The sequence below is a fragment of the Apus apus genome, chromosome 21 (genome assembly GCF_020740795.1).
Source record: "Apus apus isolate bApuApu2 chromosome 21, bApuApu2.pri.cur, whole genome shotgun sequence".
NCBI lineage: Eukaryota > Metazoa > Chordata > Aves > Apodiformes > Apodidae > Apus > Apus apus.
Genome location: NC_067302.1, coordinates 90,392 through 114,478, shown reverse-complemented (window position 1 = coordinate 114,478; position 24,087 = coordinate 90,392). Strand labels below are relative to the sequence as shown.

The 24,087-nt window shown below is 42.1% G+C and overlaps 1 protein-coding gene across 3 annotated transcripts in view; it reads right to left on the bottom strand.

Moving 5' to 3' along the window:
* Positions 1–8,395: 8,395 nt before the first annotated feature.
* The window catches only part of RLF (RLF zinc finger), a 61,817-nt gene continuing 46,125 nt past the window's right edge, over positions 8,396–24,087 (bottom strand). For 2 of the 3 annotated variants that reach the window (XM_051638147.1, XM_051638148.1), the window contains exons 6-8: positions 23,924–24,060; positions 15,914–16,055; positions 8,396–13,558 (exon numbers count right to left, since the gene is read on the bottom strand). In XM_051638147.1, the coding sequence (XP_051494107.1) occupies positions 8,813–13,558; positions 15,914–16,055; positions 23,924–24,060 (5,025 nt within the window). In that variant the 3' untranslated portion in view covers positions 8,396–8,812. The remainder of the gene's footprint in view (positions 13,559–15,913; positions 16,056–23,923; positions 24,061–24,087) is intronic. The other variant, XM_051638149.1, reaches the window with a different exon arrangement.

Below are 24,087 nucleotides of genomic sequence, written 5' to 3'. Positions count from 1 at the left end.
CCTGAGGGGCGGCGGGGGGGGGGGGGGGGGGGGGGGGGCGGGGGGCGGGGCCTGAGGGGCGGGGGGGGCGGGGCCTGAGGGGCGGGGGGGCGGGGTCTGGGGGGGGCGGGGCCTGTGGGGCGGGGCCGGGTCTAGCGCTGGCCATGAGGACTTTCCTCTGTGGGGGGGCGGGGTGTCCATTGAAGAATGAAGGACACACCTGGACAGTCCTTGAAACCCTCTGCCTGGCACAGTATCCCCGTCTGGCAAGACTGACTCCAGAGACATCTGGATCAACAGATGAGCAGCCAGAATGCTGCAGAAATAGCTTCTTTGTAAAGCTTTAGTATGATTTGCAACAGGTACAGTGGGTGTTAGTGATTAGTCACATTGTGTTATCCCTGAACATTGCAAGGATATAAGAACCCTGTGTAAAACCACGTTTGAGGTGCCCCAAATTGGCTACTTCACCTCATGAGCATGGATGAATATTTACCCTTGTAATTCAGAAGAGGCAGAGGACTGGCTTGATAGCAGTGGAGCAGAATTGCTTGGGCAAGGATGAACTTAATAGTTTCCAAGTATCCTGATCAGGTAGGTCAATGCACTTTTGAACTTGCCCAAGCACTTTATAGCACTGTGTAGGTTTGTAGGAACCTCACATAGTGGAGGTCAAAGCCAAACTCCTGCAGTTTCCCAGTGGGGTACCTGTCATCCCTCCCCATCAAATGTCTTCGCTACAAGGCAAAGAACAGCCTGGCACCATGTACTAAGTGGAGCAAGTTCTGAATCAGCTGTCCAAGATGCTCCAACCTGGGGTTCCTAGGTCTGGTCAGGAGGGACCCATTGCCCAGCAGAGCTAGGTCACTGAGGCAGCCCTCACAGCAAGCTTGTAGTCGCTCTCAGGAGCAGTATTGGGTACCAGTTCTGTGGGGTGCAGAGGTGTCCCTGCTTGGCCAGGTAGACTATGACAGCCTCCACCCCAGCTAAACAGGACCAGTGTATTATTGGTTGCAAACTTGACCCAGCAAGTGGTGAGTTTTGAACTAAGGATGCTCTAGAAAGGGCAGTAAAACTTGATGGCAGCCCATTGATGTCTGGAGAGCTGTTAGTCCATGTACACGAGAGGGATCCTGAGTTCAGCCATCATGAGGGAGAGTTGTACCTATGGGGATCCCTGTTGCCAGAAAGTCAGGAGGGGTCATGCTTCTCTTCTACTCAACCTTGGTGGAGCCCCACCTGGATTTGCCCTCTTGTACTGGGGAGCCCAGCACGAGAGAGACATGGAGCTACCAGGGTAAGTCCAGTGGAGGGCCATGAAGATAATGAAAGGACTGGAGCATCTTTTATAGGAGGACAGGCCTGAGAGAGCTGAGAATGTTCAGCCTGGAGAACAGAAGCCTTAGAGGGACCTTATCAATGTGTGTAAGTATCTAATGTGAGAGAGGGAGCCAAACTCTTCTCAGCAGTGCCCACTGGCAGGACAAGAGGCAGTGGGCACAGATTAAAAAAACAGGACATTCCATCTGAACACAAGAACACATTTTTTTATGGTGGGAGTGGTCAAATGCTGGGACAGTTTGTGGAGATCCTCCATCCTGGACATATTCAAAAGCTGTCTGGGCAGTGCTCACTGATCTTGCTTGAAGAGCAGGTAGGGGTAAGGGAGATGATCTCAAGAGGTGTCTTCCAACATAAACAATTCTGTGACCATGGGGAGGCCATTATCCCTCATTACATACCTAGGGACAGCTGAATTTAGCAACAAGAGCATGGAGTGCATCCTCCAGGAACACGACACAACACACTCCCTGCTGGAGGAAGAGATGCACAGGGCTTCAGAGAAAACTCATCCTCTCTGTACTGTGCAGCAAGACTTGCCATGTGGTCTCCTAAGGACTCCTGGGCAGCACTGACACTTGTGCCAGCAGTGCCATGCAACTTGTGCTCATCACAGATGAGAGGTGGACAGTAGCTGTACATTTCACCTTTGTCTAGTTTTATTCCTCCTAGAACTATAAATTCTGAATCTCTTATTCCACCCAGTGTTTTCTGGGTACTATTGTGACACAAGCACATCTCAGGCTGAAACTGATACCATTTCGTTCTTGTCTCTAATTTCAGATCCTATGGAATCAAAATCTTTTTTTCATAGTATGTTGTTTTACCCCACATGGATCTGGAATTCTGCCCTATGTCCACCTCTACCTCTCCCAAATACTTTTCAGCTGGCTCCATCTGATTAACACTAGGAAATTTTCTGCCAGACTTTGCTATTCGATAGTTTCTGCTGGTTGCTGCTGCTGCTACTCAGCAATCCTCTGCATTCATTTATAGCTGCCATTTTCTCCAGTATTGCATGACAGGAACTTAGATGCTAGAGATCAATTATCTTTCCCAAACACAATGTTGCACCTTCCCTGGTCACACTCCCTCCTGCCTGCCCTGCTCTCTAGTAAAAACTACAAATTTCAACAGGGCCTATTTGAACAAGCAGAAAGTTTCTTAGTGACCTAAAATGCAAAACAGTAAATTCCTGACTGTCACACAGCTCCTCTCTTGCCTCAGCACACACCTTGTGTGTTCCTTAATTATTGGATGGATGCAATTTTTGCTACTGAGGCCGGTCATCTCTGTTCTGTCCTTTCACAAGCTCACGGAGGTCTCTTTCCTCACTGCTTCTCCAGAAGAGATCTTCCAGAACTGCCCTAATAATTTGCAACTTTTTTTTTTTCTCATTTCCAGTACAGTGTTCCTGTTGATTTAAATAATAGAATCACAGAACATGCTAAGTCGGAAGGGACCCATCAGGATCATCAAGTCCAACTCCTGTCCCTGTGTAGGGCACCCCAAGAATCACCCCATGTACCTGAGAGCATCATCCAAAGGCTTCTTGAGCTCAGGCAGGCTTGGTGCTGTGACCACTCTGCCCCGGGGAGTTTGTTTCAGTGCTCAACCACCCTCTGAGTGAAAAGTCTTTTCCTGATATCCAACCTAAACCTCCCCTGATCCAGCTTCCTGCCATTTCCCCCAGTCCTGTCACTGGTCAAAGGAGTGAGGAGATCAGGACCTGCCCCATCTCTTCCCCTGGTGAGGAACCACAGACTGCAATGAGGTCACCCCTCAGCCTCCTCTTCTCCAGGCTGAACAATCCAAGTGACCTTGGCTGTTCCTCAAAAGTCATCCCATCCAGACCCTTCCCCATCCTCATGACTCTCCTCTGGACACTCTCCAACAGCTTGATGTCCTTTTTACACTGTGATGCCCAACCCTGCAGGCAGTGCTCCAGGTGAGGCTGCACCACAGCAGAGCAGGACAATCCCCTCCCTGGACTGGCTGGCAACGCTCTGCTCCATGCCCCCCAGGACAGGGCTGGCCCTCCTGGTGCCAGGGCACACTGCTGCCTCATCTGCAGTTGCCACCAACCAGGACCCCCAGGTCCCTCTCCACCTGCTGCTCTCCAGCCACTCGTTCCCATGTCTGCACTGACCACCAGGGCTGCCCCATCCCAGGTGCAGAATCCAGCACTTGCCCTTGCTAAACTCCATGTGGTTGGTGACCCCTCATCTCTCCAACCTGTCCAGGTCTCTCTGCAGGGCCTGCCTAACCTCCAGGGAGTCAACAGCTCCTCCCAGCTTTGCATCATCAGCAAACTTGCTTAGAATTCCTTCGAGTCCTGCATCCAAGTCACTGATGCAGATGTTGAAGAGGAGTGTGCAGTGCTCTCTGTAAGCTCACACAGCTTCTCTCTGTCAGGTGAGGGGACACAGCAGAGGCACTTCCCCTCCCAGGCTACATTTGCTGACCAACCCAAGGGCCATTCATTTTTCTTCATCCACTAGACCTTCCACTCCCCAGGCACAGCAGGCTGTACACAAGATGTTGAAATAATTTTTCTTCAGCACAATAATGCATGTAAAGCCTCACTTGTACTTGTCCACATCCTTCCACAGCCACACTAAGGGGAGGGAAGTGAACTAATTAATAATGACTAAAGTATATTGCAATATATTGAGGGTCATTAACAGCTGGGTCTTTTCTTCTTGCAATGCAGTATTATTGACTCTAACTCTACTAGACTAAGTTTTTAAAATCAAGCAGGCTGGCACAAAACATGTTCCATAAAGTCACTCGTTTTGCTGCTCATTCTGGGACTCCCATTGCAGACACAGACACTGCTGCAGGGGAATGCCCAGAATGTGGGTTCTTCCATTTTTAAAAACAGGGAACAATTAAAGATAATTGTCTGCTCCTGGGCAAGCCACCAGAGATCTGCCACACAGACAAGCAGTTGCTACAGACCATCCCTGGAGATGAGCTGAGACTGCAATACCTTGGTACACATTATTTACTCATGTGAAGGACCTTGATAACTTACCACAGAAGACAATGAAGGAGGGGGAGAGGGAGGGGGCACATGGCACAGCCAAGCACATTCACATGGGAAAAGCTGCAATTTCAGAGGCTGAGCTGGTATTTTTTTGATGAGTCCATTGTCACGAGGAACAAAAAGGCAGGACCTGCACTTTTGGTTAAGGAGACTAAGCCTGAGCTTACTCTTGCAAAGAAAGACAAGATGGATTATAGCACAGAAAGAATATATGGGTACAGAGATCAGAGTATAGAGGGGAAGCCTGCTTAGAAAACTGGGATAGGGATTTGGGAATTTGAGGTAATGAGAGATGCCACCGTCATCCTAATGGGATGCAAATGTCTCACATTAACTGTAGCCCAGATAGCAGTAATACTTTGTATCTTTTGAGTTGCTGCCCTATTTCCTTGTACTGTAATGGTAGAAAGGTACTTAATTGTATGTTACTGGGTTTGGTTTCAAATGTTTCAAGGGGTTAAATAAATTCACAGAGCTGCCAAAGTTGGCACAAAGGAAACAGGAGATCACAGCTGGGAACAAAGGTCAAGCAGAGACTCCTTTTGGTAACAATGAGACACTAAGTGGCTCAATCATCTCTGTGAGCATTTTAAGTGGACTTGGATCAGCACTGCCAAAACAGCAGAGACCCAACCCTCTTCTCTCCCTCTCTTGCTTCCTGTGCTCAACCCCTTACACGGTTTTGTAGGAAGGACTGAAGAACTCACCAGTGTTACTGAGCGCTCCTTTTCAGCCAATGTTGTGATAGCATTTTAGTATGAGTCATTCATCTTATTTCTACCAGTCTAAAGTATAACAGAATAAATTTAAAATCTAGAAGCAAAAGACCATGACTATTAACTTGCACCTGTGTTTTCTCAGGTATCTGCTGTTTACAGTAAGAATCCTTTTTAAGGAAGTCAATGTGATGACATTCCTTGACTGCAGAAGGAAACATTTATCCTGGATGTTTGTAAGCAAGAAGCTGGAAATGTTACATCTGAGACTTGCAGACCTTGTTAGACAAGTTCTGGCAGCACTTGGAAGGAAAAATGATGACCTACTTGATGACATGAAAACAAAAAACACAGTAAAAACTCTTAACTTCTTTATCCTTTTGTGGCCTTCTTTCCCAAAGACCCCCAGTGCCAGGCAATTAGAAAGATCAGATAAACAAGCCCAAGAAGAAAGCAGGATTGGGATGTGGATTCCAGTGGATCAGTTTTGATGGTGTAACTTCTATCACCTTGCTGAGATGGTAGGGCATTTTGTAGACGCTGAAGAAGTGGAGTTCTAAGACTGAAACACACTTGGTATCTGAAACGGGCAAGACATTATTTCTATAGCTAGGAAGCAGCTGACAGACCAGTGAGACATTGGTATTTTTCAAAAGAAATATGAATACAACTTGAAACCACAGTATTAAAAATCCCAGTGGTGCATGGGCTGCCTCATCATCAGAGGCAATCACCTCCACGATGCCAGTGCATTCTGCTGATGAAAACCCACTCACCACTTTCTACATACAATCCTTGGGCTGAAGAACATTGCAGGACCTGTCTCCATAACTGACTGACAGAAACCATGCCTGTCTCTTTCATCTTGTCCTGCATTATATTCAAGTCTATGGGAATACCAGTAATTCAAGTTAACAACAGCAGCCTGCTCAACAGGTTCTATAAAATACTTCAAGAGATGTAATGTGTATAGTAGTGGTAACATGGTACTGCACATGCATGCAGTAATTTGGTAAGGGCAGATACCTTTGAGGAATTGTTACCCCAGTTAAATTTCCAACTGTCAGCAAAGCAACTGTATACTAGCCCAATGAAAATGGAATGCAAAAAGTCTGTGTTTAAATGCCTTCAGATTTGCAAATAAATTGAAACTATTCCAGAACTACCACTAGAAAAAAACATCTGTAAGATCACATTATCTGCATACTACCTTAAGCACCCCATTTACCAAGAGCTGTATCTACACCATAAAGCAGCAGCTGGAAAACTAACCTGATTTTTAACTTTAATTTTTTTTCTGGTTTCTGGCTTTTGTAAAGATGTAGAAGTATTACCTTCCAAATTTCTCATGAAAACTGAGTTGTCCCCAGGTCACTCAGGACAACTTCAGGTCCTTGCACAGAGTACATTCCACCGTCCTGTGCTCCTGGATGGAAGTGGCAGTCAGCATCAGACATGACACAGCCATCTCAGGAACGTACAATTTTGTTACCTCCAAAAAGGACTCTGCTAGTCTAAAGAGTCAACACAAAATAGTCTCCTACCTTTTAAGTCTGCAGATATTTGCTTTGGTGGAATCAATTTCTCTTTGCTATTCCCCATGTAGGAAGTTCTTTACCGTTCTCTTATGACTCAGCTAATTTATCACCATGTTATGTATCAGTCTTGCATTTAATAATTTTCATTTTCTTGACTGTACTCACAGCATTTTAAGTTGTACAAAGCAATCAGAGGCATCAAAACAGGTTTTAATTTAAAAGACTTGCTACATTTTTAGGACTACACAAAGCAAAAGCTTGCACACTGCCTTTGGCTCACTTATCTGCTCTGCGGCACAGATACATATTTTCCATCTCATTTAATTCCTGCATTCTCATCTAGTTTCTCTAATGCAAATAAAGTATTTTAAATGCTTATATTCTTTAATACTGTCATATTTGAATCTCTGGTTATCTAGTGGAAATACAGCTGCCTGACCCAAAACTGAAGACTCAAAACCTCAACTTATTATTCATACTAACCAATTCTCTTTCTCTAGGCACTGGAGGGGACAGATTGCTTTGGGAGATACTAAAAAAGCCCAGCAGTGGGCAGGGATCTCTCTAGGCACATTATCTAAGCAGTCATCACATGTTAATGAAGTTTGCAGTTCATCTCTCTTTATGTTTTGAGATCCTGAAGATTCAATATGTTTGAACATGTTGCAAAGTTGACATTAAGAGGCAGACTTTATTTTTTTTAATGAAACAAGAATCACTTTGGAACACACATCAGCTACTTCAGATACCTGACCTTTCTGCAGTATTTAACATTTTGACTCTAACCTACTTCCATTTTTAAAAGCTAGTGAGAAGACTCATGCACCAGATTTCTGTCATTACAAGAAGCATGTAGTTTAGAGAAAGAAAATGACAGGGAAAGACATGCAATAAACTATATGTCACCTGCTTGGTGGATGACTTTTAATCTAAATTTTATTTTAAGGATGCCCAAATAACTTTTGGAAGTGTAGTACGAAGATGCCAATTCTGCCTACTTTTGGTCATAACACAGTTCTCCAGATAGTTTTTTAAACAGCCTTTTCATTTCTGCACCTAGCTGATATTCATGGTCTGTTTTAAACAATATTTCTAAAAGTTTTCTCCATTTCCTTTCTACTGCTGCTTTTCAGATGACAGTATAAAACCCAAACCACCACAAAAAAGCCCAAGCCCTCAATCAATAAGAAGCTGTGATTGTTGCTTATTCATTAGCATCTTTGTGGAGACTGGGAAACAACACTCCCAGGGGAAACAAATTCTGGGCCTCATGATGTATCCAGAAGTACAGCAAGAAACAAAACACAGGAGAAGAAGAAACAGATCTTAAAATATTAGATAACTCTTCTGGTGGATCTTCCAGCTAGTTTTTATTCATTATCCAAAAAGCTAAGGAGGGCACCCAAAATGTGCACTGATACTTTCATACCACACAACTCCCTTGGAAATGGAACAATGCTCTTCAAACACTCCTGTTGTATGACATAATCTCAGAAGCACCTTCTTCCTTTAAAGGGAAAGTAACTAGAAGTTCCTCATCTTTAAGCAGCTAGTGCTTTCTGCCTGTACTAATTATAATTCTTTCAAGTCTGAAAGAAGCACAGAGAATGTTATAAATGTAATACTTTACTTTTCTGTATCTATACTTTCATCAGACCGATAAATTATCTACAGATGCATAAAACTTAAGCAACATTGTCCAGTGCACTCTGAATGGTCCCAAATTCAATTACAAGCAAACCACATTAAAGATTTACTGTACAGTAAACAAATGGGTGAAAAACTGTAATTTATTGAAACTCATAACTCAAAAAATATAAGATGCTGTAGTGTACAATATGTTACACAAAGCACCCTAGGGTGCACATTCAAGTCAAGTAATAACTCCATCAGCCCCCAAACCCTGGTACCCTAGTACTTTGTTCCATATACAATCATGCACATTTACTCTTCAAGAGGAAGCCCCCAGTATTCTGATGTGTTAAATAGCACCAAAATTAGCATAGTCCATTGAAAAAAAAAACGGGGAGCTAAATTAACTTGGCCAATTCTTTTGACAGGTATTATACATTCATTGAATTAAACAGTCCAAACTAACCTAAACAGTGTGTACTGTAACAATTACTGTTCTAACTTGAAGTTCTCCCCATGTAGCAGTAGTGGAGGCAATCTGGCCTAAGCAAAACTACTTATGTACTTCCTACACAAAGCTCATCTGCCTTTTTTGTGGGAAATAAGTCGATGAGGGGTGTGGAAAACTTGGATCTTTCAAGAACAACTACTGGTCTTAAGTAATGAAGCTGTTTTAAGGCAAGGTCTCCACAGTCCGTTAGTGCCTTGTCCAAGATTGCCCTCAGATTTTCTAAAGAAGGGGCAGATGACGACTCTGACAGCAAGGGCTGGACTTCTGTTAGCTCCCCATGATTATTTTGGGTTATGATTACATTTTTGTCATTTACAAAGTTGTTAACTGGTGTATCCCCTTGATCATCTCCCTCTTTTAGCAAGGTTTTGTCTACGGGCAACTGCTCAGGAGACTCCCATTCTACTGCCTCATCAAAATCATCATCATCATCATCATCTTTTCCTTCACTTTCCTGAATAAATTTTAAAAATGAAGACTCAAACCCCATTGGTTTATATGTTTTTAAATCAAATGGTTTGGTCACTGGAGGCTTCTGAAATTTGTCTTTTGTAGCACAATGTACATTTCTTTGTGCATTCTGATTAACTGCATTATGTTGACATCCTTCTGGGTCTTTCTCTCTTGGCAACTCTACCTGCAAATTAGAGAAACAACAGCTATTCTCTCTTTCACTAGTTTCAGAAAAATCTTCAGTTTTACCCATAACTGTCTCCCTGACATTATGCTCTTTAAAACAGGTGTTCTTTGAACTGTGGTTATATTTTAAAGTACCTGAATAGATAAAGGCACTCGCATCAAAACTCACACCACTCGATGGACATACTTTTGGGTCTTCATTGCCTACATCTTGCGGATCACAGTCAGTATTTGGGACAAAAGGTTTTCCACTTTCCTGCATGTGCTCAGAATCAGCTGATTTATCCTCTTTAACTTCTACATCTTTTTTATCCAAGTCTAAAGCCGTTTCAGAGCAGGACTGTTTTTCAATCATTTTGCCACACTTAACACAAACAACTAGTTTCTGAATCCGTTGCTCTATGTACATATTGGTCATCTGGTGCGTGCGCTTGTAGTGCCTCACAATGCTGCTTTCCAGTTTGACAACAGACAAACACCCCTGAACCATGCAGGGGTACTGGGTCTCATTAGACTTCTCCTTGCACATCTGTAGGGCTTCCTCTTTTGTTTTGAAGCTAATCAACTGCTTTTTTCTACTTTTGCTAATTCTTTTAGATTTTTCTTTTAACTGGTTCCCGTTCTGCTTGCTTACGTCCAAACTGTCTTTTAAATAATTTTGTTCCTTTTTATCTTTATCTTGATTATCTTCGTCCTCTTTCTGATCTCCAAAGAGACTATCATAATATTCACTGTGCCGGAAATAGACATGTTGAGAGTAGTGACTGTAGTTTGTGAAAGTTCGATCACAGCCATTGAGGTCACAATGGATTTCAAAATCTTTGTTTAATTTTTCTTCATTGGCATGTACTTCTATCAGGTGCTGTTTAAGCTTATCGAAGGTACAAAATACTGCAGGGCAGTGGGCTTGGTTACAAGCAAATCTTGCAGATTCAGCCTCAGAAAGCAGCTTTTGATCCTCTACGTGTTCATTGTGAAAGTCACTGCAATGCTTAGCAAGAGCTTTAGAACACAAAAAACGCTTACCACACTCTTTGTATCTGCATGCAAATATTTTTTTACATTTGACAAGTTCCCTTTTTGTTCTTGCTTTGTCTTTTTCTAAGCAGAGCTGTTCCTTATTATACTGGTGAACAGTTCTATAATGGCGAATCAAACCTTTCTGGTTGGTAAATGCAGAGTTGCAACTTTTATGTATACAGTGAAATGGTTTGTGGTACTTATGCAATATATAACACAAGTTTCCTTTAGCAACTGTTCTTTTGCTTCCTCTTCCCTGTCTTGCTTCCAGTTCTTCCCTATGACTATCCAGAGAACCTATGTTAGATGTTTTTCTTCTTACATTATTGTCTGTCTCTTCACTGGACTCCAAATCTGTCTCAGAACTACAGTCTTCCTTTTTAGGATGACACAGCTGGTCAGAGTGCTCTGAATGTTCAATGAATTGAACACTGGTTGCACAGACAGGTGTTGGAACAGTGCTATTTTTGTGCATGTCATCTGGACATAAACCTTCAGGATCAAATTTTTCATTAGAACATACCCTGTGAACCACCCTCTCGCAGCCAATTTGATGTTTGTTTTTATAGTGAATTCTAAGGTGTGTTTTTCTTGTAAATGATCTTTGGCAAATATGACACTTAAATGGTGAGTACCGGTGCTGGAACATATTTAACTGAAGAACCACTTCCTTGGAATAATTATGCTTTTTAACATAATGCATTAAGAGAGCTTCTCTGGTCACAAACTCACATGTACATCCTTGACATTCACAGAAAAATGGTTTAGCTGCCAGCTGAGTAAGGTACTGGCTGGGTAAATTATCTTCTTGCTCTTGAAGCTGAAATTTTGAGGTAGTTTCATCTACTGATTCAGGACACTTGGCATCCCTAGATGAAATGGACTGTAAAGAGCCCAAAAAAGGCTTATGTCTTGAAGAATTCTGAATGCTAGAATTTTTTAAGCTTAGATGTTTCAAGCCTAACATTAGTTCCAACATGTTATCCTCAATATTTGATTCTTTAGAACTGTCATAATAAGATGTTTCTGGGGAAGAAGGACAAGTTTCTTCCTTCAGGCTATTGCGTCTTTTAGCATCTATGGTACAATATGAACTTTCTGGAGAGTCGGCATTTGTATCTGAATTATGACCTAACTGTGTATTAATGTCTGTAGGGGATTTACTGCCCTGAGCATCACTCAACATATCAATAAAGTCTTTAGTTTTAATTTCTGTATTTTTTTTACCTTTAAAGTGATATGGATGGGCCCTGCGAAGGTGTTTTTGTGTACTTCTGGAATTTTTGTGTGTGGAACAGCAGCCTTCAAAACCACAGGAAAGGTTTTTTTCATCAAAACAAACTGCCACATTGGAACACTGTTGTTTCACATCCGCTGGATGGAAGACTCCTCCCTGGGACGTGAGAAAACCTGGAACTGATTGATTGTGACCCATTGTTTCAATTGGCAGAGGAGACACTGGGCCTTGTTTCACTGCAGCATCTGCGCTGTGGTCCCCACAATGAATACTGCAATTGCTTTCACTGTCGAGATCTTCACTGTCAGAGAGAGCTTCTTGCTTAATCTGTGGAATTTCCTGAGAGCCTGAGGGATCCAAGTTATCATGCAGACTGAAATTTTCAGATTGTCCAAGCAGCTGAGACTCTGGAAGATAACGGGATTTGTCTTTTGAAACTGACTCTTCGAGTTTGAGTGTTCTCTTCACTTCCCCATTTGACACTTCAATATTATGTGCCGCAAGGTGATTCTGAAATTCAGTTTTTGAATAATAAAACTTTTTGCAGCCATAGAAGTTGCAGGTGTATGATGCATCTCTGAAGTGCTGTGCCTCATGATGGTAAAGTTGCCCTAAGTCACTGAAAACAATATTACAGCCATTTAGCTCACATTTATAACGAAGATCATCGTGTGTTTGTTTGTGATTGAGAAGCTCATTAACTGACCCAAATCTAGCATAACAATCCATTGACACACACATATATGGTTGGGGTCCACAGTGCACACGTTCATGCTCCCGCAAATGAAACGATGTCATGAAGTGCCGGCGACAGAAAGCACATTTCTCTCTCCTGTTTTTCATATCCAGGTAGTGTTTTGCATTCTCATCATTGTTTTGATGTTCAGCTTTCAGATGTACACTTAGGTATTTAAACTGTTTAAACACTCTAGAACAATCTGTTCCAGGACATGGATAGATGTCTCTGTCTTGTAGCTGGCAATTTTCCAGTTGGCTAAATGTGACATATTCATGCGAGTCATTTTTGAAGTCTTCAGGCAGCTGTGGCTGGTGTGGCTTTTCCTGAAATGCTGGGGATGGGATGCTGGAAGCTGCTGTCTTTTGTGGTGATCTCTCTTTTTTTAGTATTATTTTCTTTTTAGGTCTGTGCGATCTACTAGATGGCATTTTAACATGTTCCATTACATGTGGTACAAAAAATTCCTTTCTCTTGAATTTTTTTGTACACACTGGACACGTATAAACACCATCTTCCATGTGCATCTTAGAATGATGCAGTATTCTAGCCTCTATACACTCCTTTTTGCAGAGCACACAAAAAAATTTGTACTGAAGCCATCTCTGGTATCTTTCTGAAGAACCAATTGGTTTTTTTACCCTTGCTTTTTCTTTTGGGTGGTTCATTGTGTCCTTTCCATCATAATATTTATGTTCTTTTGTCTCATCATAGTCACTAAAGAAAGTTTCTAACATGTCAGTTTCATTGATTGACATAATACAACTTGCATCATCCTCAGAATCAGAAGCTACCTTCCCTAACAGTTTAAGGCAATGTCTCTTTAGAGTCTTCCAGTCCCAAAATTCAGGATCAAATGGCCAATATGCTTTTAAAGCTAAGAGCAGTTCACAACGGAGTGAATTTGGAACTAGTGCGTTTTCTTCATCGAATTTTTGATCTGGTTGCATATAGAGCTCTTCCAACACATTAAATCCACTCAAAGTTGGCTCAAGCAAAAATTCTGTGAGCTGACAAGCTCTTCTAACTTCAAGGTCTTCTGGCAAAAGGCATGCAATTGTTTTACATACTGATGTCTTCATCTCGTCGCTTCCATTGGATCTGATCTGAAGGGCTCTCACACATAACAAAACAGACACAGCAAGTCCTGCTTCTTCTGCCTGTTTAAAAAAAAACAGAGAAAAATAAAACAAAAACCAGCCACAACCCAAAAAAATTACTTTTATTTCATTCTCTCTAAAACTGTTCTATACAAATAATGTGCAATGAGAGCACCCAACTACAGCCCATTCAGAATGGATCTAGGCTCCTGAGTGTTCAGTGCCCGAGCCCCTGAGCAGACCCTAAAGAAGTCGCAGTTTATTTTATGTGAGAAACCTCTTCCAAGGGAGGGAGCCACTTCACATTTAGTGCATCCTGTGGATGAGTCACACAAACTAGTTTAGGCATGACATGGTGAAAAACATCTTTCTAACTCCTCTCTCTCCACTGTATGACTCAATCTTAACTAAGTCAGATGTCTATAAGAGACTGGTGTAAATATTCCACTGGCATTCCTGCCACAGCATCCACACAGGAAAGCAATTCAGAACATGTGGTCCTGTGTAATAAGGAAAGTAATGTAAATTCACACCCTGAAACAAAATAACATTCAACAGCATAAGCAGAGATTATTCCCAATGAGGATAACTGGCATTTCACTTACAAACATTTCTGAGCAGTCTTTACAACGTGGAAGGGCTGCTCAATTGAATCAGGAAGATTCCTACAAATATTATTCACAGGCTATTTAAAAGAATAATCTATTCAAAATTTGACATGGACAAATTTGAAAGTTACCTTGTTCCAAAAGCATACTTTTCAGCATAAAGAATCTCAATGCATGAAGTAATGGTTTAGTCATTAGTAGTGAAGGTAAGTAACAGTTAAAATATTTATGAATAGAGATGATACATGGTTAACACAACCACATATACACCAGCTCACACAGTAAAGATCAAAAATAACTAAGAACAAGTTAAAAGACTTAGCAAGCTCTTACACTCCCTGTGCACTGCCTACTGGAAGTCATGCAGTACTTCTTTGATTCAGTAACTTATAATTTGCTACACAGCAACAGAAAAGCTTTTTCCCCAGGATAAGAAATCTTAACATGGTTTAGAAGGAAACACAGACAGAATTGGTATACAGTTAACAAGGTATTATGCTTTATACATGAAGTGCACATTTATGCATGTTTTAGAAGTAGAAATAGGCCAAATTTAGAGAAACCGGGAGTAAGCATTTCTCTGTGCAATCACTACTGCAATTCATCTTTGCCAAAATTAAGAGTTTCAGACTCTCCTCTGTAATCTGTCAGAGAGACAATCATGCAACCTTTGTGATCTTTGCTTTGACTCTAAACCAGGGCTCTGATACTTCTTCTCTTACCAAATCATACTTGGTAACTCCCAGGCAAACAAACCTGAAGCTAGAGATAAATTTAATTGAAAAAAGGAATCTAGTCTGTTTTATCCATAATCCATTTGATGCCTTAACTGAATTACCTAATGTCCATATAAGAATGCAAACATAGGAGCAAATCTGGGAGGTTACTGATAACTGAAACATTCAAAAACTGAAGTCTTAGTGGCAAATTCTAATCTGCATGTACAAAACTATGCTGTTTTTCAGGAAGAAATACCAGAAATCCTTTGGAAAAGGTAACATTCCTAAGGGAAAATCCCATATTTAAGCTAAGGTCCATGATCCGTGTTACTGTTACTAAATAACTTAAAGTCATTATTATTAGCTGGTTTATGTCTGGTTTTCATTCCATTAATCTACTCTCATATAGTGACCAGACACAGGAAATTTCAGTCTAACCAATTCCAGGAGTCAGAGCAGACACCCAAGGAAGACAGAAACATCCTATTGAGCAACAACTCAAATGAATCACAGCTATCCCTTCTGCTCTGCTTATGAAGAGCATGTTCTATTTGCCTCTTGGGTAGATGAATAAATTAAAGTCTTTTCATTACTCCTCAAACAGAGATTACGAGTTTGTAAAAATCGCTGTTAAGCACCTCTGGAATATTTCTAAAGGCAGGCATCAGAGTAGAAGGCAGAAGTCAGATGTGATTGTATCACACGTTTTGAGGAAAAGGTATTTTCTCAGATACAATAATATGAGACATTTCAGCCAAGTCTCCATCCTTTAGAGACGCTGCAGAAAATCGTTGCTGTGCATCATTTCTACATCAAAACACAGCTGCTTTTTTTGCAAAATACCATCAGAGTGTATTTTCAGAGTAACAAACAAACCATTCCACATCGATTGAAGGACATTGCAACGTGCAAGCTGATGCAAAACTAAGACAGGCATTTTTCAGATATTTGTATCAGTAAATTATTAGGCAGTTAATTAGAAACTAGGAATAAGGAAAACTCATATCAGTTAAGCAGTACTAAGAAAAAATACATTAATGTAAACAGCTCCAGCTGTGTCCAAAGACTCTAGACTGCAGCTTACTTACTTCAGATTGTATGACTCTTATCAAGAAAAATAAATGCTGAAGTGTCTTGGCAATGATGCCAAACTGACGACATCTCTCCAAAAAGGAATCTAAAGAAGGATCTATTCTTCTCTGCAGTTTGCTCCAGAAAAGTGTCAGTTCCCTGCAAATAATTGAAAGCAGAATGTAAGAACATCACAGATACAGACAATTTGTCCATAGTCTGCAAACTTCAGAGTTGATGCCACAAAATTTAAATGCTTTTAAAAACAGAACACACTTCAATTAGGTCTCCATCTCCAAGAGACATTAAGAGAACTGTTGCTGTGCTTTACTCCTTAACAAGAATCAGATCAAAACACAGTATATCTCCTATTATTTACTGGGGAAAGACTCTGGTAGTCGGATTAAACTTGCTTTACACAGGCAGTGTGTAAAGCACTGTATAAGTGCTGTAAGTGTGTAAACTTGCTTTACACAGGCAAGTGTAAAAGTTGCCTAGACTTCCTTTCTAGACAAGACTCCCACACATTCAGAGACTTAACTTTTCACACGGAAATTTAAAATACATTAAATTATTCGTAATGTAAAGTAGCCACTTCTCTCCTGCTACACAAGTAGCTGAGATGTTGACACCTGCATTCAAATGATGTAACTGCCACTCAGTGCTTTGAAAGACACCTCTAAAAGAAGACATTTTGTAAAGTGTTACTAAGGGCTATGTAAGCTGATGGCTTCGCCTGCTGTCTCTGAGCAGTTAAGTGCTTTACTGCTCATACCATCTGAGCACAGTGCTGTTCATTTCATTATTAACACGGCAACACAGCCACTGAATGATGCAATTGATGACCTGTCATTTTGTGTTGCTTTGCCATCACGAGTGTCACAGAAAGAGAAAAGTAGCAGAGTGAAAGGATTTGTATCTTTTACATCACTTGAAAAAAAGTTTGTTTTCCTGTTCCTTTAGTAAACTTCCCTTTTGCTAACTTAACCACTTTGTGCATCCAATCATAGGTTTCTACATCCAAGGTCAGTTGTAGTCTCTAGAAGCAGAAATCAAGAAAACACACCTAGGCAAACTTGACACTGAAGAGCTGTAAGGTTCTCTGAATGATTGCAATTCTACTCTTGAACCCTAAGCCAAGTGAAATGTAATGAGGCCTTGTGACGGGTCTGACCTGGGATACACTTATTGCCCCAAAGTGGACATTTCTGCTTTTGCAGCAAATTGTTAGGACAGCCTAAAGTATGAGTATGGCACCAAATGCAGACACTCCTGAATTAAGAGACTTAAAGAGTTAAATTTGCTAAGCCTGTATGATGCTGTAGAACAGAATCTGTTAATGTTTGTTAGAGGTAATTGTGTTGAACTAGGATGTGTCTCGCCTGAAAGCCCAAGAAACAGGATTCAGCTGGGTCAGCCAACTCACAATAAGGAACAACAAAACCCAGCACAGTGAAGATGACTAGGAGCCTTCCTCCAACAGAGCCCTGTCCATGGCCACCAAGAGGCAGTGTGCACGTGGGAATGGGTATAGCTTTCTGCTAATGATTTCAGGGAAATGGTTTAAATATTATAATGAATTTTGAGAACTAGTTTGTAAAATCCTGCCTACTCCTTTGTGAAGTAATACATATGTATGTTTTAAGTTAATAAGTATGCACTGCTTTTGTCCTGTGGTGTGTGTTAGGAGGAGCAATCCCCTTGCTCCCAGGGCTGCCATGAAGAACCTGCTTTCAAGCTTCTCAGGGCTATGGGGTTATTTCCACGTGTCACTTCTCCACACTAACAGAATCTTAAAAGCATCCTCACTTTCACCTGCTGTCAACAGGTTTTTCCTTTGTCTAAGCCTGTCAATCTGGATCACTTACACTGGTTCACTCTGACACTGCACAGAGCAGGATCTGGAGCAGGGTAACGGGAAGGGGTGGCTGGCAGCAGCAGGATTGCATTGGGACAACACTGCTTGCTCACAGTGCCTGGTAAAGGCCAGCCAGGGGCCAGCAGGAAATGCTTCATCCATGTACTGCTACTCTGAAAATCAAGAAGGATGTGATGTGCAAGAAACAATTTTATTGAAGGATCCCACAGGTGAGTGAAACATTTCCAAGTACATATGCAGGAGCCTGCCTGTTGAATCACAGAATCACCAGGCTGGAAAAGACCTTTAAGATCATCAAGTCCAACCTATGACCTAACACCACCACATCAGCCAGGCCATGGCACTAAGTGCCACATCCAGCCTTTCCTTGAACACATCCAGGGATGGTGACTACAGCACTTCCCTGGGCAGTCCATTCCAATGTCTGATCACCCTTTCCATGAGGAATTGCTTCCTGATATCCAACCTAAACCTCCCCTGGTACAGCTTGAGGTCATGCCCTCTGGTCCCATCACTAGTTGCCTGGGAGAAGAGCCCAGACCCCATCTGACCACAACCTCCCTTCAGGGAGTTGCAGAGAGTGCTAAGTTCCTCCCCTGGTCTCCTCTTCTCCAGGCTGAACAACCCCAGGTCCCTCAGTCTATCCCTATAACATTTTCCCTCTAGCCCCTTCCCAGCCTCATTGTCTCCTCTGGACCTGCTCCAGCACCTCAACATTCTTCTTGCAGTGAGGGGTCCACAGCTGGACATAGGACGTGAGGTGAGGCCTCACCAGTGCTGAGCACAGGGGGAGAATCACATCCCTGCTGCTGCTGGCCACAGGAAATTCATCCACAACAGCACAAAGGGAAGCTGACCTGTGAACACCACTGTACCAGATAGTCTCAGCTTTTTCTTACACTCTGCTCCCCTCCTAAAAATCTTCAGTAAATGTTTTGTCACCACTCAGTTCTGGTTTATCAATTTACCTAATGCAGCTGAAGTATACTATTATGCAGGCTTTTGATAAAATACACAAAACAAAAGGTTACATTTTATTATTAACAATCAAAACCCAAAAGGTATTAGTGATGCTGCCAGGGAAAGTGTCAGTAGAGTTCAAATCATCAGTAGATCAAGTATCAGAGTAGAATAACCTTTCAATTTCCTTCCTGTCTTTTTGAACCACAAAGGACCTTCTTTGAAGTGAAATAAGCAATTTCTGCCCCTTAAAACCAGCAGCTGGTCACAGAAAGTGCATCTACACCAACGCACACAGCATGGGCAACAAACAGGAGGAGCTGGAGGCCACTGTACAGCAAGAAAACTATGGTAGAGTTGCCATCACAGAAACGTGGTGGGAAGACTCACCCAACTGCAATGCTGTGATTGATGGCCACCAACTTTTCAGAAGGGAGAGGCAAGGAAGGAGAGGTGGTGGGGTGGCCCTCTGTGTTAGGGATGGATTTGAATGCCTAGAACTTCATGACATGAATGATAGTGTTAAGTGTTTATGGGTAAGAATCAAGGGGAAGATCAATAAGGCAGACATCATGGTGGGAGTTTGCTATAGAACCCCCAGCCAGGATGTGTAGGCAGACGAAATATTCTATAAGCATCTGACAGAGGTCTTGTGATTGCTAGTCCTTGTTCTCATGGGGGATATAAACTTCCCAAGTCTTCTGGAAATACAGCACAGCAGAGAGGGAACAGTCCTGGAGGTTCCTGGAGTGTGTGGAAGAAAACTTCCTGACACAGCTGGTGAGGGAGCCAAATAGGTAAAGTGTCCTGCTGGACCTGCTGCTTGTTAATAGAGAAGGCCTTGTGGATGTAAAGGCTGGAGGTTGTCTTGGGCAAAGTGATTATGAAATTATAGTTTTCAATTCTTGAAGCAGCAAAGGGGGGAGCCAGCAGAACTGCCACCTTGGACTTCCAAAGGGCAGACTTTGGCCTGTTTCGGAGCATGATTTAGAGTGTCCCTTGCGAGTCAGTCCTGAAGCGCAGAGGAGTCCAGGAAGGCTGGTCATACTTTAAAGAGGAACTCTGAAAGGCACAGAAGGCCAACCTCAGGACCTAAAAAATGAGCTGATGAGGAAGAAGACTAGACTGGCTGAACAGAGAACTTTGGCTGGACCTCAGGAACAAAAGGAAAGTTTATGGCCTTTGGAAAAGGGGGTTGGCAACTTAAGAGGAATATGAAGATGTAGTGAAGCTCTGCAGGGGGAAAATCAGAAGGGCCAAGCAGAACTCAACTTTGCCATTGCAGCTAAAGATAACAAGAAGAGTTTTTTCAGTGTATCAATACAAAGAGGAAGACTAGGGCTGCGGTAGACTCCCTGATGAATGGAGAAGGGACGGAGTGTATCCTCAGCAAGTTCACTGATGACATCAAACTGGGAGGGGTGGTGACATTCCAGAGGGCTGTGCTGCCATACATCATGACCTGGACAGGCTGGAGAGATGGGCAGAGAAGAACCTCATGACGTTCACCAAGGGCAAGTACAGGGTCCTGCACCCTGGAAGGAAGAATCCCAGGCACCAATATAGATTAGGGGTGGACCTGCTGGAAAGCAGCTTTGAGGAGAAGGATATGAGAGGCCTGTTAGATAGTAAATTACCCATGAGCCAGCAAAGCACCCTTGTGGCCAAGAGGGCCAATGGAATCCAGGGATGAATAAGGAAGAGTGTGGCCAGTAGGCTGAGACAGGTCATTCTTCCCCTCTACTCTGTCCTGGTGAGGCCACATCTGGAGAACTGGGTCCAGTTCTGGGCTGCCCAGTTCAAGAGAGACAGGGAACTGATGGAGAGAGTCCAGGGGAGGGCAACAGCCCCTCCCCCGGGCCCAGGAGAGGCCCAATGGGCACAAGCTGGAACATGGGAAGTGCCATTTAAATATGAGGAAAAACTTCTTTACAGTGAGGGTGACAGAGCCGCGGGACAGGCTGCCCAGGGAGGTTGTGGAGTCTCCTTCTCTGGAGATATTCAGAACCCACCCGGATGCAGCCCTGTGAGATTTTCTCCCGGGGATCCTGCTTTAGCAGGGCGTTGGACTAGATGATCTCTAGAGGTCCCTTCCAACTCTGACAACTCTGTGATTCCATGAAAAGAGTATGGCTCAATTCATGTATTCAGTTTTAAGTATTTTAAGTGTATATTTATGCTGCACTTAAGCCTGGATGATGGCTAGCAAGCAACCTCCACCATTGGATTACTGCGCATTAGTTTTAGCTGCAGGATTAGCCTAAATACTCATATTGCAGGAAGTCCATGTTATTATTTCCTGTTCTTTCAGCCAGCTTAGACATTTCTCACACTTTTGACTGAGCTCAATTTATTAACACAAGGAAAACAACATTACCTCTTTCCCAGGGTATTGATTCAAATCAGATCTGCAATGATTTCAATGATCACCACAGTCTGTACGGAGTAGAGGCCTCCTCGTTTTTGTAACCCATAATACCCACTACATCTGTAATGTGTATTCTCATGACCCTCATCAGATCAGTTAAACTGAGTCATCTGACAAGAGTAACCCTCCAAATTAAATGTTTTATATCATATCAGCCACTTCAATTAATCTACTTTGTGGCTAAATAACCACTAGGTCTGCAAGTGTCACAAGGAAAGGAGGTGGAGGTCAGTAAAAAAGGTCACTCCATCAAACAGCAGCTCATGCTTAGACTAGCAAGGCAACAGTATTTTTTAGACAGACTTAGGGGTAGAGCCTAAACATGACACAGTAATCTGATGTCAAGAAATATTACAACAGTATCACAAGACAGGAGTCCAACAGAAGGTGAACTTCTTCAGTCTGGGCTCTGGCATCCTGGAAGCACTGCTCTTCAATGCGTACAGACCACATTGTTTGTTTGCAATTCTGTTGTACAAGGATGCTATATATGGTACTAGAATTTGAATTTATATACCTATATAATTTCAGCTTTAAACAGAAGACTTCATTCTCCTGTCTCCCACTTCCCAGGGGAAGGCAGCTGGAACTTGGAAGAGCTGGTCCAAACAGCAGCACAGATATAGCAGCACAGTTAGAACCAGCACCATTTATTTGTACATCTATTACCAACAGTTTAGGCATAATTACATGACTTCAGCATGAGTGGCACAAACCTGCTAACACCTTTTCTAAGTAGGAACATAATTGCATTGCTAAATTGTGCTAACATTTGTATCTTCAAGCCTTCACTGCTTGTCAGCTAGGCTAGCCAATTTTACAGCTGATGTGGAAGTACCTACTCATGTTAGAGTTGCACCATGTTTGCAGAGCCATAGCTAGGCCCCACCATGGGGCAGACTGGCATGGAGATGAGAAATGCACAGCTCTGACTGATCTCTCCTGACTCATTAGCCAGGAGAAAATGTGCATTAGACAAAGTAACAGGACCTGATAGTTTGATTCAAATTCACAGAATCATCCTGGTTGGAAAAGACCTTGAAGATCATCAAGTCCAGCCATAACCTAAATCCCCCTACCATAACCTATTCTACCCGTTCAGTGCTTAAATTATGTCCCTAAGCATCACATCTATATTTCTTTTAAACACTTCAAGGGATGGTGACTCCACCACCTCCCTGGGCAGCCTGTTCCAGTGTCCAGCCACTCTTTTGGTAAAGAAATTCTTTCTAATATCCAGTCTAAACCTCCCCTGGTGCAACTTCATGCCATTTCCTCTAGTCCTGTCATTCTAACTAGTTCAGGCTTCCTACTGAAAGTAAAAAAGTCTACCCACAGTTGCAATAAAAAATGAGATAATATTCTGCAACAATAGATGCTACATCACTGAAGTCTGTTCTTCAGTCCCAATAGTCTGAAAGTCTCAGCTACACATGCAGTCCAGCTCTCTTCATTTGCACCCTAGGGTTTTAGACAGAGCTGCTTAACAGGTCTCCTTCGGTAACAGCAAGTAAGTTAGCTCACCCTGAAAGAATGTTAGTTGTTGGTGGGGTTTTTTGTTTGTTTGGGGTTTTTTGGGTTATTTTGTTTTGTTTTGTTTTTTTTTTTTTAAAGAGATCATGGGATGGACTGCAGCCTCCTATCTCTTTGGACATGTCTCTAATTTGATGTCTAATGGCACAATTCAGTAGTGAACAACAGTCAGCCTGTAGAACTTCCAAATATGTTGGGACACTTTTCTCTTGAGTCTTCTCAAAGTTCACTTCTTTCTACAAGGTGAGCTTTTGCTCAAAAATACATTTCTGTCCTGAAACAGAAGCAGTATGTAAATACTTCTGGCCTTTCTGTACTGATAATTCAACAAGGCTAAACTAACAATCATCCTGCTGACACGTCAGTGCTTAAGTGCTACGGAAATTTAAGGGCTCTAAAATGTGGAGTTAGTAAATGAACAAAGCCACAGCTGACTGAATCCAAGACTTACTGAAGATTTCTGGTAATCTAAAACTTCACCCAAATCAGAGTTTAAACAGGAGAAAAGTACACATTTTACCATGCCTTGAATGCTAAAACTACACCCCATTCTATAAGGGGCAGAAAACAACTTCCCTGCTTTGGCTCTGTCATTTTGCCACTGCTGAAGCAGAGATGCAGTAAGTTTTGTATCTCCAGCCAGTTAAGATGGCAGAGAAGTTTTGTAGTCACAGTTTGGCCACAATCTGAGAATTGTAGTACTACAGTTACAGAAATTACAAAAATATAAAAAGGCTCTCTTTGGGGGAGTTAGAAGGTGCTGCCTCTGCACATTCCTACTACTTACATGTCTGTAGAAGTGGAAAACGGCATCAAACTCTCGTGGGTCTAAGCACTCAAAAGAGGGAAGAACTGAATCACAATACACTTTGCGGAACCACAAAGCTTAGGGTTCTAATATCAACCCAGATTGCACTGATCCAGCACTACTTACAAAGCTACTATGTTGTTGAAGCATTACTGTTAATGTCCACAATTAATAGTGCTGTTTAATTTTTAAATTATTTAAACATCACTTTTGTCTGACTAACTGCTTTATTAGTGTAGCAACATGACACCTTATATTGTCACAAGTTATCTAGAAAGTACTTCAGCCTGCTGTACTTCTCAAGTTGAAGATCCACTTCAACTTCCTCCACTTTCTCTACATATTATTGTAATATATTAGCTCAATTCTCTTGCACTAAAGCCAGTTTGAAAGTTACGAGTAGCAGTAATATTACCTACCAAGAGCAATACACATTTGCTGTTTGAAGCTGATGAGTAAGATAAGTTGTACAAAGAATAAATGCAGTATTTTCTTGTCCCTCAGATTCCAGATTACATATGATGTCCAGTACTTCTTTGCAATCCACCTTTGCAATCTTAAAGAAAAAAGAAAATAAAAGGCA